Here is a 14,823-nt window from a genome sequence, read left to right on the forward strand (position 1 = left end):
ATGACTTTGTACAAGATGACCCCACTTACAATGCAAGTTTTGAGCTATACTCACTATATAGGACAACTCCAAGTCTGGAACTTATCGCTGACCAGTGGAATGATGCTGCTACAATATTTTTAAAACAAATTACCCAGTAAAGGTGTACATTTTATGAACATATTTTAAAATAAACCACTGTATGCTCCTTTAACAGGCCCTTTAAAGCCTGTACAGAGCCGAAGGTGGGACTGAACAGATGGACCTTGTGAGGAGTGCTGATACTTTTGCTGTTAAGGTTCAGATTTTATAATTGGCAAACAAATTGACCCCTCATTTTGGGATGACATTTTAACGATTCAAATATTGTCTTAAACGCTGAGATGTGTGGTAGTTGTGCCAAATGGTCTGTGTCCATGCTGTTGAATTGTGTGTCTCTAATTTGTGTTAGGTCTGCATTGTTCATGAATGAGTGAGACAAACACCAGACTGAGTCGAAATCAGGGTTCTTTGTTCTTTATTACCGGATTGTAACACTTGCGACCAACAAAGTTAGTCGGAGAATGCATTCTGCCGTTATCAGCAAAATGGTGATTTTTTATACCCTTGGATACATGCTTAGAACATCATCATATCATTACTTGTCCAATGACTAAAACTGTTGCTATCCTTTCCCTGCTAGCTTCCTGCCTCTCAATCCATCAATGTCTCTCTTATCTTGTAAGTACAAGGATGCATTCTGTTACTCCTTAGTACTGGGTGACTCCTTCTCCGGTCCCATCTCATGATGTTTTACCTTACATTTGGAAACCTCATTTTGATGAATCAGTATTAAGTATGACTTCTTAATTATGGAAATCCTGGAGATGGTTTTGACTCACTAATTTCAGAAACCACTTTCAGCATGCAGCAGAATTTTGAGTGAGATGGAAAGAATGAAGTGTTTTTACGTTGCAGTAGTAGAGGGAGAATTGCACAAGTTTAAAATTGGTGAGCATCACCATTTTGTCTTGCTAATTTGCAGAGAGTATTCTGAAGTGTTGTCAATCTCTGTATATTGTTTGTGAGATGTAATGACCAATACAGTTTGATCATAGTATTATTTATGAGGTCTTGCATTATTTCATTTCATATGAACGCGTTCCTAATGATCCTTTATCGATGCTTTTTTTAAGGAGTTAATTTTTATGGTGCAGTGACATTTTTCTTGATAACATCTATATGTTATCCAATGCTGATTGACTTGATTTACGTATTAATAGAGAGCTTGGCTATATTTCAGACATTTGTTAGGTAATTACTGTGATCTTGTTCATTTAGGTTTTATCATGAGATACAAGAGCAGAAGTAGGCTATTCAGACCATCTTCCAACCATTAGGTCATTGTCAAAACTGACAGAGTAAAGTGTCATGAGCTGGTCCGTTCTCCCACTCAGCCCTACTCCTTTGCCTTCTTATAACCATTGATATCCTGATTATTCAGATTCCTTTCAATCTCTGCCTCAAATACACCCAACGACTTGGCCTTCACACCCACCTGTGTTAGCAAATTCTAGAGGTTCACAACTCGCTTGCTGAAGAAATTCCTCTGCGTCTCTGTTTTAAATGGGTGCTATTCAATCCTAAAGTTGTGCCCTCTTATCCAAGATACCCCTTCCATGAGAAACTTTGCCACATCTACTTTGTCCAGGCCTTTCAACATGAGGTGCCCCCCTTCATTCTTCTGAACTCCAAGGAGTACAATCCAAGAGCCGTCAAATGTTCCTCATGTGCTAATTTCTTCATTCAAGGAATCATTCTTGTGAATCTTCTCTGAACTCTCTTTGATGCCAGCACATCCTTTCTTAAATAAGGATCCCAAAGCTGTTCCCTTTACTCCAAGTGAGGTCTCATCAGTGCCTTATAAAGCCTCAACATCACATTCCTTCTCTTGTATGTTATCCCTCTAGAAATGAATGTCAACATTGCATTCCCTTTCCTCACCACCAGTGCAACCTGGAGATTAATCTTTAGGATATCCTGCACGAGATTTCCCAATTGCCTTTATACCTCCAAATTTTGACTTTTCTCCCCATCTAAATAATAGTCTGCTATTGAATCTTGTTCTCCGGAACTGGCAGAACACCCTGATTTGTAATATGACATCCAAGGCCATCAACTGCATTCTTATAATGTATCATGTAGCCATTTGATTGAGTCCTGTAACCAGAGAAGTTGGATTCTGGTGGTTAGAACTCCTTTTAAAAATAACTAGTTGATCTGCTGTGTTTCTGATCTGCAGAACTGTTCTTGATGATCTATCTGTTTGAAATCATTAAAATGCTTGGCAAGTTTTCTGTAGGATTCATAGTGAGCTCTGATTTTTAAATTGAATGTCTGATTAGGAAAATTTGACAATCATTCTTGTATAAAATAACTCTTTGTTGATGCTTCACTGATTAAGGTTATTAAAGAGTAAACTCTGGTGTTTGACATCCCATCTGTAACAAGTTTCAAAATGGTTGAAACCGTATTATTTTTAATTCTCTGTTCATTATGATCATGGGACCACAGATTACCATTGGTTATCTGGAGTCTTCCAGCCATGGAATGTTTCTCCCCTCCTCCCTCCCCCCCCCCCCCTTAATAACTGAGGGTTTGGACCAATGAAGAATGTTGTCAATTTTTAACAGGAATATGGCTCCTCCAACCATTAGGTCATTGTCAAAACTGGCAGAGTAAAGTGTCATGGCCTATAATCTAGGCGTTACAATGGGCAGCACATCGTGTAGCAGTTAGCTCAACGTTATTACCAAAGAAGAGGTACAAGGACTGCTTAAAGAAATCTCTTGGTGCCTGCCACATTGACCACCGCCAGTGGGCTGATATTGCCTCCAACCGTGCATCTTGGCGCCTCGCAGTTCGGCGGGCAGCAACCTCCTTTGAAGAAGACCGCAGAGCCCACCTCACTGACAAAAGACAAAGGAGGAAAAACCCAACCCCAACTAACCAATTTTCCCTTGCAACCGTGCCTGCCTGTCCCGCATCGGACTTGTCAGTCACCAACGAGCCTGCAGCAGACGTGGACATACCCCTCCATAAATCTTCGTCCGCGAAGCCAAGCCAAAGAAGAAGAAGAAGAAGAATTACAGTGCCAGCAACCCGGGCTTGAATCTGGCGTTGTCTGCAAGGAGTTTTTAAGTTCTCCTTTTGTCTGTGTGGGTTTCCTCCAGGTACTCAGTTTTCCTCACACCTTTTAAAATGTACAGGGGTGTAGGTTAAAATTGGGTTTTGGGACAGCACAAGCTCATGGTCCAGAAGGGCCTGTTACCATCCTGACTGTCTAAATTTAAAATATAATAACTTCTAAAAGATTATTTTCTTTCATTGTAGAAAGATGAACCTGATGCTTTCAAGGAGCTGGGCACTGGAAACAGGATTGCTACCTGGTTATTTTATGTAAGTAAAACGTTTTTTGTGTTTGTTCTGTTATTGTCATGTAATACTACATTTAGAATGTAACACATGAAATTCTTTGACTTTTGTCTACTGTAAGGCAGACAGAGAGTCGCCACTTTGTCCAGCGCTCCTCACCTTTTAGGTTGCCGTGTATTAAAGGAATAAATATTAATTTTATCTATTAGGCCCTTAAATATTAGCCACAAGTCATTTATAGTCATCACATTTTATTGTAGTTTCTCCGTGTACCTCAGCAAAACTATCACAGATAGCTTTTAGTTTGCTTTGTTTGGTGAAAATTCTAGTTTCAGAAATACAATCTGTTGGCTATTGTGGAATCTTCTTTGACAAACTATTACTTACATAGTTTCAAGCAAAGAGAGATCTAAATCCAAAAAAAATTATTTGATATGAGGATTGAACAACTGACCAAAGGTTTGGCTGTCTTTTTCCAAAATGGTGAAACAGCATCTCCCTCCAGAAGAAGAAATGATCTCCACCTGAATTTTAGATGCCCTACTAACATGATTACGATGGCCTGCACGTAAAGCTTCTATAAAACAGCACAATTTTGATGGATGTACAATCTCAGTGGTGGTTTTTATTGAGCTGTGGAAAACAGAATCAGGTGCACCACCAGAAGGTGGACAGGGAAGAAAGGTCTTCTGTGCCATAAATGTGCACATTTCTGTGAAGCCCAGCAAACAATCGAATGAAGAGTTCAAGTTGAAACGTGACCATTATTTTTCTCCCACTGATGATGTTCGACTCACTAAGGTTCAGTCTCTTTCCTGCTTTTACCAGACTCCTAAATGAACCTCACAACAGTAACGTGCTCTGTACTATTTGATCTCCTTCTGTAAAACTCTGCCCGAAATTCCTATGACTTGTATTATGTTTGAGATGTTTGGTTGGACTGCTTGTCAAACCACAACAGTAAAATTCCTGATATCCAGCACCTATGGGGATTGGTAGATGACAAAACAATGAATTTTCTGCTTGCTTGAGATTGCATGATTGGGAAACTAACCAGCGGCAGGGTGGGGGGGGGGGGGGGGGGTGGGGCAATTTTAAACAAATTTATTTTTGACCTATTATTTTCTGCAATTTTTTTTGCTGGTTGCTTGAATTCTGGTTAAGAATTTTACTGTATCACTGCATCATGGCGCACATGACATTAAATTTGAATTTAGAGTAGAATATCACTGAGAAAATCTTTGTATCTTATATTACTATCCTTCCCCTCCCGCCTGTGGCTTTTCGTACAGAAATCCTGCTATTCCTTTTACTGGCAACATTGGCAGAGAGAACACAATGGAATTATGAAGATAGGTTTCTAACATCAAATCCAAAGGCCACAAACCAGATTCCGATTCAGAACTATCAGACATCTAAAACAAAGGCACAATATTTTAGGTGGATGATGTTAATCATACAGATCTGAGGCTCGCTTTCATTGTGTTTTGAGCAGAGCAGAAGATATTTTTGACACTTGATCGTGTCTGATTTTAATTTTCTGCCTTTGTTCTGCCAGATGAGTGATGTAGCAGCTGGAGGAGCCACGGTTTTCCCTGAAGTTGGAGCAGCTGTGTGGCCACAGAAGGTATCCATATTCTTCCCATCTCCTTTTCTGACCAACGGGCCTGTGCAAACACCCGCTTCCCCTGCCTCCCATGTGCACTCCCTCTCACTCATGTTCTCATTTGTTCTTGCACACATTAGAAGTGTTTGTCTGCCAGCCAGCTCACAAGATCAGGAGTCCTACCTGCTTAACTTATAGTTGTTTAAATAAAGCAAGGTAACTGGGGTTTAGAATGAATATAAATCAAGTAAATCAGCAAGTTCTTGTTCAGTGGGATTCCAGTGAGATACATTTCATCACGCTGGAATAAAATTCCAAGGCTGCGGGGGAGGTCTGATAGGAGTTTATAAAATCATGAAGGGCCATAGAAAGAGTAAAAATATCAAATGGTACAGGCCATACATAATAACTTGGGGGAGACATGCAGGGCAAGTTGTATTTTATATACAGACAGTGGGGCTTGGAACAGGCTGCCAAGGTGAGTTGTGGAGGCAGATCCAGTGTGCTATTTTAGGATCTGTTAGGTGGACACATGAATATGCAAGGAAATGGATCACGTGCAGAAAGATGTCGTTAAATTTGCCATTGTTTGATGTGGTCATTGTGGGCTGAAGGGCCTGTTCCTATTCTGTATTACTGTGTTCCAAAGTGGTTACATTGTAAGAGAGAATTATGCAAACAAATTTAGGCACAGATTGAATGGAACAACATAACTATGATCTGAAGTCAGTGATTGATCCCAGAGCAATTTTTCTTAAATAGGGTTGGGCTCTATTCTTCTATAGAAATTTCTGTATATGTCTTTAATATGGCAACCGGACCACAGAAAATGCCAGGAAACAGAAATTGACCCCTAAGGGAACCCCCTATGTAAACATATCTAAAGGTAGAACAAAGCTTTTTTTAAATAATTTTTTATTTTTCACACTGTGAACCATATCAACCAAAATACATACAAACATTTCCCTCTTAAATTATACACAGTGGCATTTTCTCCCCCTTTTTCCCCCCTACCTTCCCTCCCCCCTTCCCACCCCCCTCCAAAACCAATAAACATTCAACATATACAATACAATAAAACCATTAAACAATGTCATCACACAATGAAAATAAACAAGAAAAACGTGTCATCTACTTTTACACACTGGATCAAGTCATTTTGTCTTCTTATCATTTTAGGGGGTGGAGGTCCAAGACAAGCCTTCTCTGTTATGTTCCATGTACGGCTCCCAAATTTGTTCAAATAATGGGACTTTATTTTTTAAAATTATGTTATTTTTTCCAATGGAATACATTTATTCATTTCCATGTACTATTGCTGTATTCTCAGGCTCTCTTCTGATTTCCAAGTTGACATTATACATTTTTTTGCTGCAGCTAAGGCTATCATAATAAATCTTTTTTGCGCTTCATCCAGTTTGAGGCCTAATTCTTTACTTCTTATATTACTTAGAAGAAAGATCTCTGGATTTTTTGGTATGTTGCTTTTTCTGATTTTATTTAATATCTGATTTAGATCTTCCCAAAACTTTTTCACTTTCTCACATGCCTAAATTGCATGTACTGTTGTTCCCATTTCCTTCTTACAGCAAAAACATCTATCTGATAATGTTGGATCCCATTTTTTTAACTTTTGGGGCATGATATATAACCTGTGTAACCAATTATACTGTATCATGCGTAACGTGTTTATTATATTCTTCATAGTTCCAGAACATAACTTTTCCCATGTTTCATTTTTTATCTTCGTTTACATCCTTTTCCCACTTTTGTTTGGGTTTATAGCTTATTTCATCATTTTCCTTCTCTTGCAGCTTGTTGTACATGTTTGTTATAAATCTTTTAATTATCATTGTGTCTGTAATCAGATATTCAAAGCTGCTTCCTTCTGGTAATCTCAGTCTGTTTCCCAATTTATCCTTTAAGTAGTCTTTCAGTTGATGGTATGCAAACATTGTACCATGAGTTATTCCATATTTGTACTTCATTTGTTCAAATGTTGATAAATTATTTCCCAAAAAATTTTCTATTCTTTTAATTCCTTTTCTCTCTCATTCTCTAAAGGAAAGGTTATCTATTGTAAAAGGGATTAGCTGATTTTGCATCAATAATAATTTTTATATTTGGTAATTTGTTTTTTTCCTTTCTAAGTGAATCTTCTTCCATATACTGAGTAAATGATGCAATACTGGTGAGCTTTTATACCTTACCAGCTTTTCATCCCACTTATAAAGTATATGTTCCAGTACCTTCTCCCCTATTTTATCTGGCTCTATCTTGGTCCAGTCTGGTTTTTCCCTTGTCTGATAAAAATCTGATAAATACCTTAATTGTACGGCTATATAATAATTTCTAAAATTTGGTTAAGTACAAACCACCTCTCTTAATTTATCTAATGCTATCCTCTGTTTCCCCCCCCCTCCATAAAAATTTCCTTATTATTCTCTTTAGTTCATTAAAGAATTTCTCTGTTAAAGGAATTGGTAATGATTGAAATAAATATTGTATCCTTGGGAAGACATTCATTTTAATGCAATTTACCCTCCCTATCAACGTTAGTGGTAATTCTTTCCAATGTTCTAAATCTTCCTGCAATTCCTGATAATTTGTACAAATGGCTTAAATTATTATCTAACCTAATATCTAGGTATCAGATTGCTTTTGTTTGCCATTCAAATGGTGATTCTTTTTTAAATTCTGTATAATCCGCATCACTCATTGGCATCACTTCACTTTTATTTGTGTTGATCTTGTACCCCGATATTTCTCCATACTCCTTCAATTTCTTATGTAGTTCCTTTACTGATATTTCTGGTTTTGTTAAGTATACTATGATGTCATCTGCAAATAAACTGATTTTATACTCCTCCTTTATTTTTATTCCTTTTATTTTATTTTCTGTTCTTATCAGTCCTGCCAATGGTTCTATTGCTAAAGCGAACAGTGAGGGAGATAATGGACATCCCTGCCTAGTCGACCTACTTAATTTAAATTGGTTCGATACATATCCATTTACTGTTACCTTCGCCAATGGTCCATTATATAATGCTTTAATCCAATTAATGTATTTTTCTGGTAGATTGAACCTCTGTACTACTTTGAATAAATAATTCCATTCTACCCCGTCAAAGGCTTTTTCTGCGTCTAAAGCAACAGCCACTGTTTGCATCTTATTTCCTTGAACTGCATGAATTAAATTAATAAATTTACGGACATTATCCGCTATTCGTCTTTTCTTAATAAATCCAGTTTGATCTTGTTTTACTATTTTTGCTACACAGTTGGCCAATCTGTTTCCTAATAATTTTGCTATTATCTTATAATTTGAATGAAGTAGAGATATTGGTCTATATGGATCCTTCCCCGTCTTTGGTATTACTGTAATTATTGCTGTCTTACATGAATCTGGCAAGTTTTGTGTTTCTTCTATCTGGTTCTTACTTCCAGTAGAGGAGGAATTAATAACTTTAAATGTTTTATAGAATTCTATTGGGAGTCCATCCTCTCCTGGCGTTTTATTGTTTGGCAGCTTTTTTACTATATCCTGCACTTCCTCTTTTTTTCTCTTTCTTTGGCTTGGCTTCGTGGACGAAGATTTATGGAGGGTATGTCCACATCTGCTGCAGGCTCGTTGGTGACTGACAAGTCCGATGCGGGACAGGCAGGCACGGTTGGAGGGGTTGCAAGGGAAAATTGGTTGGTTGGTGTTGGGGGTTGGGTTTTTCCTTCTTTGTCTTTTGTCAGTGAGGTGGGCTCTGCGGTCTTCTTCAAAGGAGGTTGCTGCCCACTGAACTGTGAGGCGCCAAGCTGCACGGTTGGAGGCAATATCAGCCCACTGGCGGTGGTCAATGTGGCAAGCACCAAGAGATTTCTTTAAGCAGTCCTTGTACCTCTTCTTTGGTGCATCTCTGTCTCAGTGGCCAATGGAGAGCTCGCCATAGAACACGATCTTGGGAAGGCGATGGTCCTCCATTCTGGAGACGTGACCCACCCAGCGCAGTTGGGTCTTCAGCAGCATGGATTCGATGCTTGCGGACTCTGCCAGCTCGAGTACTTCGATGTTGGTGATGAAGTCATTCCAATGAATGTTGAGGATGGAGCGGAGACAGCACTGATGGAACCATTCTAGGAGCCGTAGGTGATGCCGGTAGAGGACCCATGATTCAGAGCCGAACAGGAGCGTGTATATGACAACGGCTCTGTACACACTGATCTTTGTGTTTCTTCAGGTGGTTGTTTTTCCAGACTCTTTTGTGTAGTCTTCCAAAGGCGCTATTTGCCTTGGCGAGTCTGTTGTCTATCTCTTTGTCGATCCTTGCATCAGATGAAATGGTGCAGCCGAGGAAGGTAAACAGGTTGACCGTTTTGAGTTCTGTGTGCCCGATGGAGATGTGGGGGGGGCTGGTAGTCATGGTGGGGAGCTGGCTGATGGAAGACCTTCCTCTATTTCAAATGGTTTTAATAGTTTGTTTTATTCCTCCTCTTGCAATTTCAGCAGTTCAGTTTTAACTAAAAACTCTTCCATTTTATCATCTTTCCGCTCGTTCTCAGTTTGGTATAATTGTTCATAAAATTCCTTAAAGTTCTCAATAATCTCCATTGGATCATATGTAATTTGTTTGTCCTTTTTCCTTGATGTCAATACAGTTCTTTTAGCTTGTTCTGTTTTAAGATGCCAGGCTAATATTTTGTGTGTTTTTTCTCCTAGTTCATAATACTTTTGCTTTATTTTCATTTTCTTCTCCACCTTGTATGTTTGTAATGTTTCGTATTTTATGTTCTTGTCCGCCAATTCTCTTCGTTATATCGTCCCTTGTAACTCTTCTATTTCCCAAGTAGTCCTTTTTCATCTTAGTTACATAACTTATTATCTGCCCTCTAATGAAGGCTTTCATTGCGTCCCACAATATAAATTTGTCTTTCACTGATTCCGTATTTATTTCAAAGTACATTTTAATTTGGCGTTCAATAAATTCTCTAAATTCCTGCCTTTTGAGTAGCATGGAGTTTAATCTCCATCTACATGTTCTTGGTGGGATGTCCTCCAGTTCTATTGCTAATAACAGGGGCGAATGATCAGATAGCAATCTAGCTTTATATTTAGTTTTCCTAACTCTCCTTTGAATACTCAATCCTTGAGTATGTTTTATGTCTACTGTAATAATATGAGTATTCCTTCTCCCTTAGGTGCTGCCTCCTCCATATATCCATAAGTTTCATTTCCTGCATTGATTTAACCATAAATTTGGCCACTTTATTCTTTTTGCTTGTCTTTTCTCCAGTTTTATCCAACATTGGATCCAAATTAAGGTTAAAATCCACTCCTATCAATATATTTCCTTGTGTATCTATATATTTCCTTGTGTATCTACAATCTTCAAAATATCTTGCATAAACTTTTGATCCTCTTCGTTAGTTGCATATATATTGCGCAAATTCCAAAACTTTGAATATATCTGACACTTTATCATTACATTACCTCCCTGGTGGATCTATTATTTCCTCCTCTATTTTGATTGGTACAGTTTTATTAATTAATACAGCTACACCTCTAGCTTTTGAATTATATGATGCTTCCGCTACGTGTCCTTCCCAGTCTCTCTTTAATTTATGTTCCACTTCAGTTAGATGCGTTTCCTGCACAAATGCTATGTCAATTTTTTTCTTTTTTCAGTAAATTTAATATCCTCTTCTGTTTAATTTGGTTATGTATTCCATTAATATTTATAGTCATATAATTCAACATGGCCATCTCATATCCTGTTTACACCTCATTTCTGCTTCCTTACCATCACCATCCCCCTTTTCCCAACTTTTATCGCTGTATTCCCTTTTTGAACTCCATGTATGACAACACATTTTAAACTCAAAATCCTTCAACAACTCCCACATCCAATATTCCCTTAGCCCCAAATGTCCCCTCCCACTCTGAGTTGTCCCTTATCCCTTGCCGGGCAAGCATCAACTGATTTTGCAGTGACGGTTATTCTCTCCCACCCAACCACCCGCCCCCCCAGAAAAGACTTTTTTAAAAAAAAACGCACATATATATCAAAGTTCACCCTCTTTTTTCCCCCTTCTTTTCTTCCCTTCTCTTTCCCTTCTTTAGTTCTTACATATACATTATATTTACATCTTTATATATATTTTATCGCCATTCTTCATTCTTATTACATCTCTCCTTCTGTCCTGCAGGCGTTCTGCAAATTCTCGTGCTTCATTTAAGGCACAAGTATTCAATGAGACAGCCTGTACTACTTAATTGGACAGAATTTCACAGATACACTGCTATCTGGAAAAGCGGTTCCTCCTCATCTCCATCAACTCCCAAATCTTTAGGTTGTTGCCCCAAGTTTTAGTCCCACTTTTCGTACCTCTATCTTAAGATTGAGAATTTGGCAAATTAATCTTTTATGCGCTTTGGATCAGCTAGCTGAGGATTTGCATTTCCCTTGGAATTGTAACAAAGGCTAATACTTTTATTGCAGTACCAAAATGTCCAGGAGATTTTTAAACCAGGGCCCTGTTTGTCCACTAGATGGAGACAAGTGATGCATTTGTCAGGGTATGCATTTATCCTGGAACCTAAAATGTCATGGGCATTCAGAGCCAGCTCTTCAGCGCTTGACGTCCTGCTTTGCGGAAACTGCCAAAATGTTTGGCCTGGAAGTCAGCCTGAAGAAAACTGAGGTCCTCCATCAGCCAGCTCCCCACCATGACTACCAGCCCCCCCACATCTCCATCGGGCACACAAAACTCAAAACGGTCAACCAGTTTACCTATCTCGGCTGCACCATTTCATCAGATGCAAGGATCGACAATGAGATAGACAACAGACTCGCCAAGGCAAATAGCGCCTTTGGAAGACTACACAAAAGAGTCTGGAAAAACAACCAACTGAAAAACCTCACAAAGATAAGCGTATACAGAGCCGTTGTCATACCCACACTCCTGTTCGGCTCCGAATCATGGGTCCTCTACCGGCATCACCTACGGCTCCTAGAACGCTTCCACCAGCGTTGTCTCCGCTCCATCCTCAACATCCATTGGAGCGCTTTCATCCCTAACGTCGAAGTACTCGAGATGGCAGAGGTCGACAGCATCGAGTCCACGCTGCTGAAGATCCAGCTGCGCTGGATGGGTCACGTCTCCAGAATGGAGGACCATCGCCTTCCCAAGATCGTGTTATATGGCGAGCTCTCCACTGGCCACCATGACAGAGGTGCACCAAAGAAAAGGTACAAGGACTGCCTAAAGAAATCTCTTGGTGCCTGCTACATTGACCACCGCCAGTGGGCTGATAACGCCTCAAACCGTGCATCTTGGCGCCTCACAGTTTGGCGGGCAGCAACCTCCTTTGAAGAAGACCGCAGAGTCCACCTCACTGACAAAAGGCAAAGGAGGAAAAACCCAACACCCAACCCCAACCAACCAATTTTCCCCTGCAGCCACTGCAACCGTGTCTGCCTGTCCCGCATCGGACTTGTCAGCCACAAACAAGCCTGCAGCTGACGTGGACTTTTACCCCCTCCATAAATCTTCGTCCGCGAAGCCAAGCCAAAGAAAAAAGAAGAAAATGTCAGAATTAGAATTTGTCAGGAACAGATCATGATATTAGTTGTTTTGTGGCAGTGCATTGCAAATATTTCTATAAATTACATTTCAAAATAAATGGTGCAAGAAAATAGGTAAAGTGAGGTAGTTTTTGTGGTTCATTGTCCATTCAGGAATCTGATGACAGAGGGGAAAAAGTTGTCCTTGTGCTGCTGAGTTCTCGTCTTCAGGCTCCTGCACCACTTTCCCGATTGTAGCAGAGTGAAGAGGGGATGGCCTGGGTGGTGGGGGTCCTTGAAGAGAGAGGCTGCTTTCTTAAGACACTGCCTCATGTAGATCTCCTCAATGGAGTGATGAGTGGTGCCCGTGATGTCACAGGCTGAGTAAATAACCCTCTAGAGTTTTTGTCCTGTCCTATGCATTGGCGCCTCCATACCAGAGACCGATGCAACCAGATAAAATGCTCTCCACGGTGCACCTGTAGAAGTTTGAGAGTTTTTGGTGATGTACCAAATCTCCTCAAACTCCTCATGAAGTATAGCCACTGGCAAGCCCTCTTCATGATTGCATTGACATGGAGGCTCCAGGACAGATCCTCAGAGATGTTGACACCCAGGAATTTGAAGTTCTTGACCCTCTCCACTACTGATCCCTCGATAAGAACTGATTAGTGTTTTCCTGATTGTCCCAGCCAACATGAATGAAACAAGCATGTTCAATCATCTCATTGCTTGTATGGGCCTTTACTGCTGCATCTGTCTACATTATAGCCCCTCAAAAGTAATTTATTAGGTTTGGAGCATCTTGAGAATGTAAAAATTAGAATTACAATTTACTTCATTTTACTATGGAATAAAATCAGAAGGAAAAAAATCATTCAGAGCGTTGAGAAGAGTTCATCGCAGATTTATCTGCCACAGTGAGATTTGGCTGGATTTCAGTTAATACATTAAACACAAATTAGAACCAGTCCGGAAATGCTTCCTTGCTGCCAATTTGTATTTTTTGATGGGGCAGGCTGCAATTCAAGTAATAAAAGTATTTAAATTCTAAAAACAAACACTTGTATTTCTAGAGATCTTAATTATGTCAGTTTTTTTTAAATAAAAGGCACTTGACCTGGAAGGGTCAAATGTGAACATTCATGCATATTAGTGAAGCTAAACAAAAAAAGCAGGCAAGTTGCGGAAAGCAATGGGATCAATGAGCAATAACATTTGTTGAAAGCTCACAGAGTGGGATCTTTAAAATTCATATTGTTCGGAAGCAGATGTTTGATTTGGCATTTCATTTCAAATGACAGCATCACAGAGTGAAATTATTTCTATTGGGGGAATATGCAACTTAAGCCCAGGTCTAATTGAAGGGGTCTATGGGATTGAGATGTTACTTAAATCTGATGTAGGTAGATTTTCTGAATGAAAGCCAGATGAATTTTATCAAATAAATGCTTGCATGTGTCAGATAGATGGAGGCTGATCTATTTTAAACATATCGACATAATTTGTTTTTTTTTTAAACAGTTGCCACTGAACCCATTGTCAGTCTCATTGCCGTCTCCTTACTTGCTGTCTTTCTCATGTGCCCCATATAATCTCCCCTTTTGGTTACTTTGCCACTAAACTTATGAAGGGTAATTTACAGTATAAAATTAAATTACCTACATATTTTTTAAAAATATGGGAAGACATTTTTAAAGAATTTGCTTAAGTTAACACATCTACTTAACCAAAGCTGGGGATTTGCTTTGGGGTAGTTTTCTTCGATGCAGTGTACACATTGCTTTATAAATGTATTTAAAATGTTAAGAAAACACAAATGTTGTTTTGCAGGGCACAGCGGTGTTTTGGTACAATCTTTTCCCTAGTGGAGAAGGCGACTACAGCACACGGCATGCAGCATGTCCAGTGTTAGTTGGGAACAAATGGGGTGAGTACATAGGTGACAGTGTCAATTCTGAAGAACATCTTTGTGATCAATTCCCAAATGTTACAAGCCTCTTTTAAACTGCAGCGCCTGTGTAGTCCTCCTGGGACCTAGGTGCAATTACTGGGGCAAAGGTGCTGGAAGCACCTTTTAAATTGCAGGGAGAAAAATCGACCTATTAAATCGCCAATCTGATGATTTAACGGGGCATCCTGTCCCTGCAATGACATGTCATGTACAGACCAGATGTTCAGATGCTGGCTGCCCAGTGACACATGCTTGCAAGCGTTGACGTCACCGGAATAAGCGGGTTGGTCATTTTTGTTTTCAAATCGCCTGTGGAC

At 39.5% G+C, this 14,823-nt stretch overlaps 1 protein-coding gene across 12 annotated transcripts in view; it reads left to right on the plus strand.

Annotated features, from left to right (window-relative positions):
• Positions 1 to 14,823, plus strand: part of LOC138736277 (prolyl 4-hydroxylase subunit alpha-1-like) — a 119,814-nt gene that overhangs the window by 65,000 nt on the left and 39,991 nt on the right. For all 12 annotated transcript variants that reach the window (XR_011340191.1, XM_069885520.1, XM_069885528.1 and 9 more), the window contains exons 12-14: positions 3,352 to 3,417; positions 4,952 to 5,020; positions 14,386 to 14,482. Coding sequence is in view for 11 of the 12 variants with exons in the window: in XM_069885520.1 (XP_069741621.1) it covers positions 3,352 to 3,417; positions 4,952 to 5,020; positions 14,386 to 14,482 (232 nt within the window). In the remaining variant the exon portion in view is untranslated. The remainder of the gene's footprint in view (positions 1 to 3,351; positions 3,418 to 4,951; positions 5,021 to 14,385; positions 14,483 to 14,823) is intronic.

The sequence above is a fragment of the Narcine bancroftii genome, chromosome 6, assembly GCF_036971445.1.
Source record: "Narcine bancroftii isolate sNarBan1 chromosome 6, sNarBan1.hap1, whole genome shotgun sequence".
Classification (NCBI taxonomy): domain Eukaryota; kingdom Metazoa; phylum Chordata; class Chondrichthyes; order Torpediniformes; family Narcinidae; genus Narcine; species Narcine bancroftii.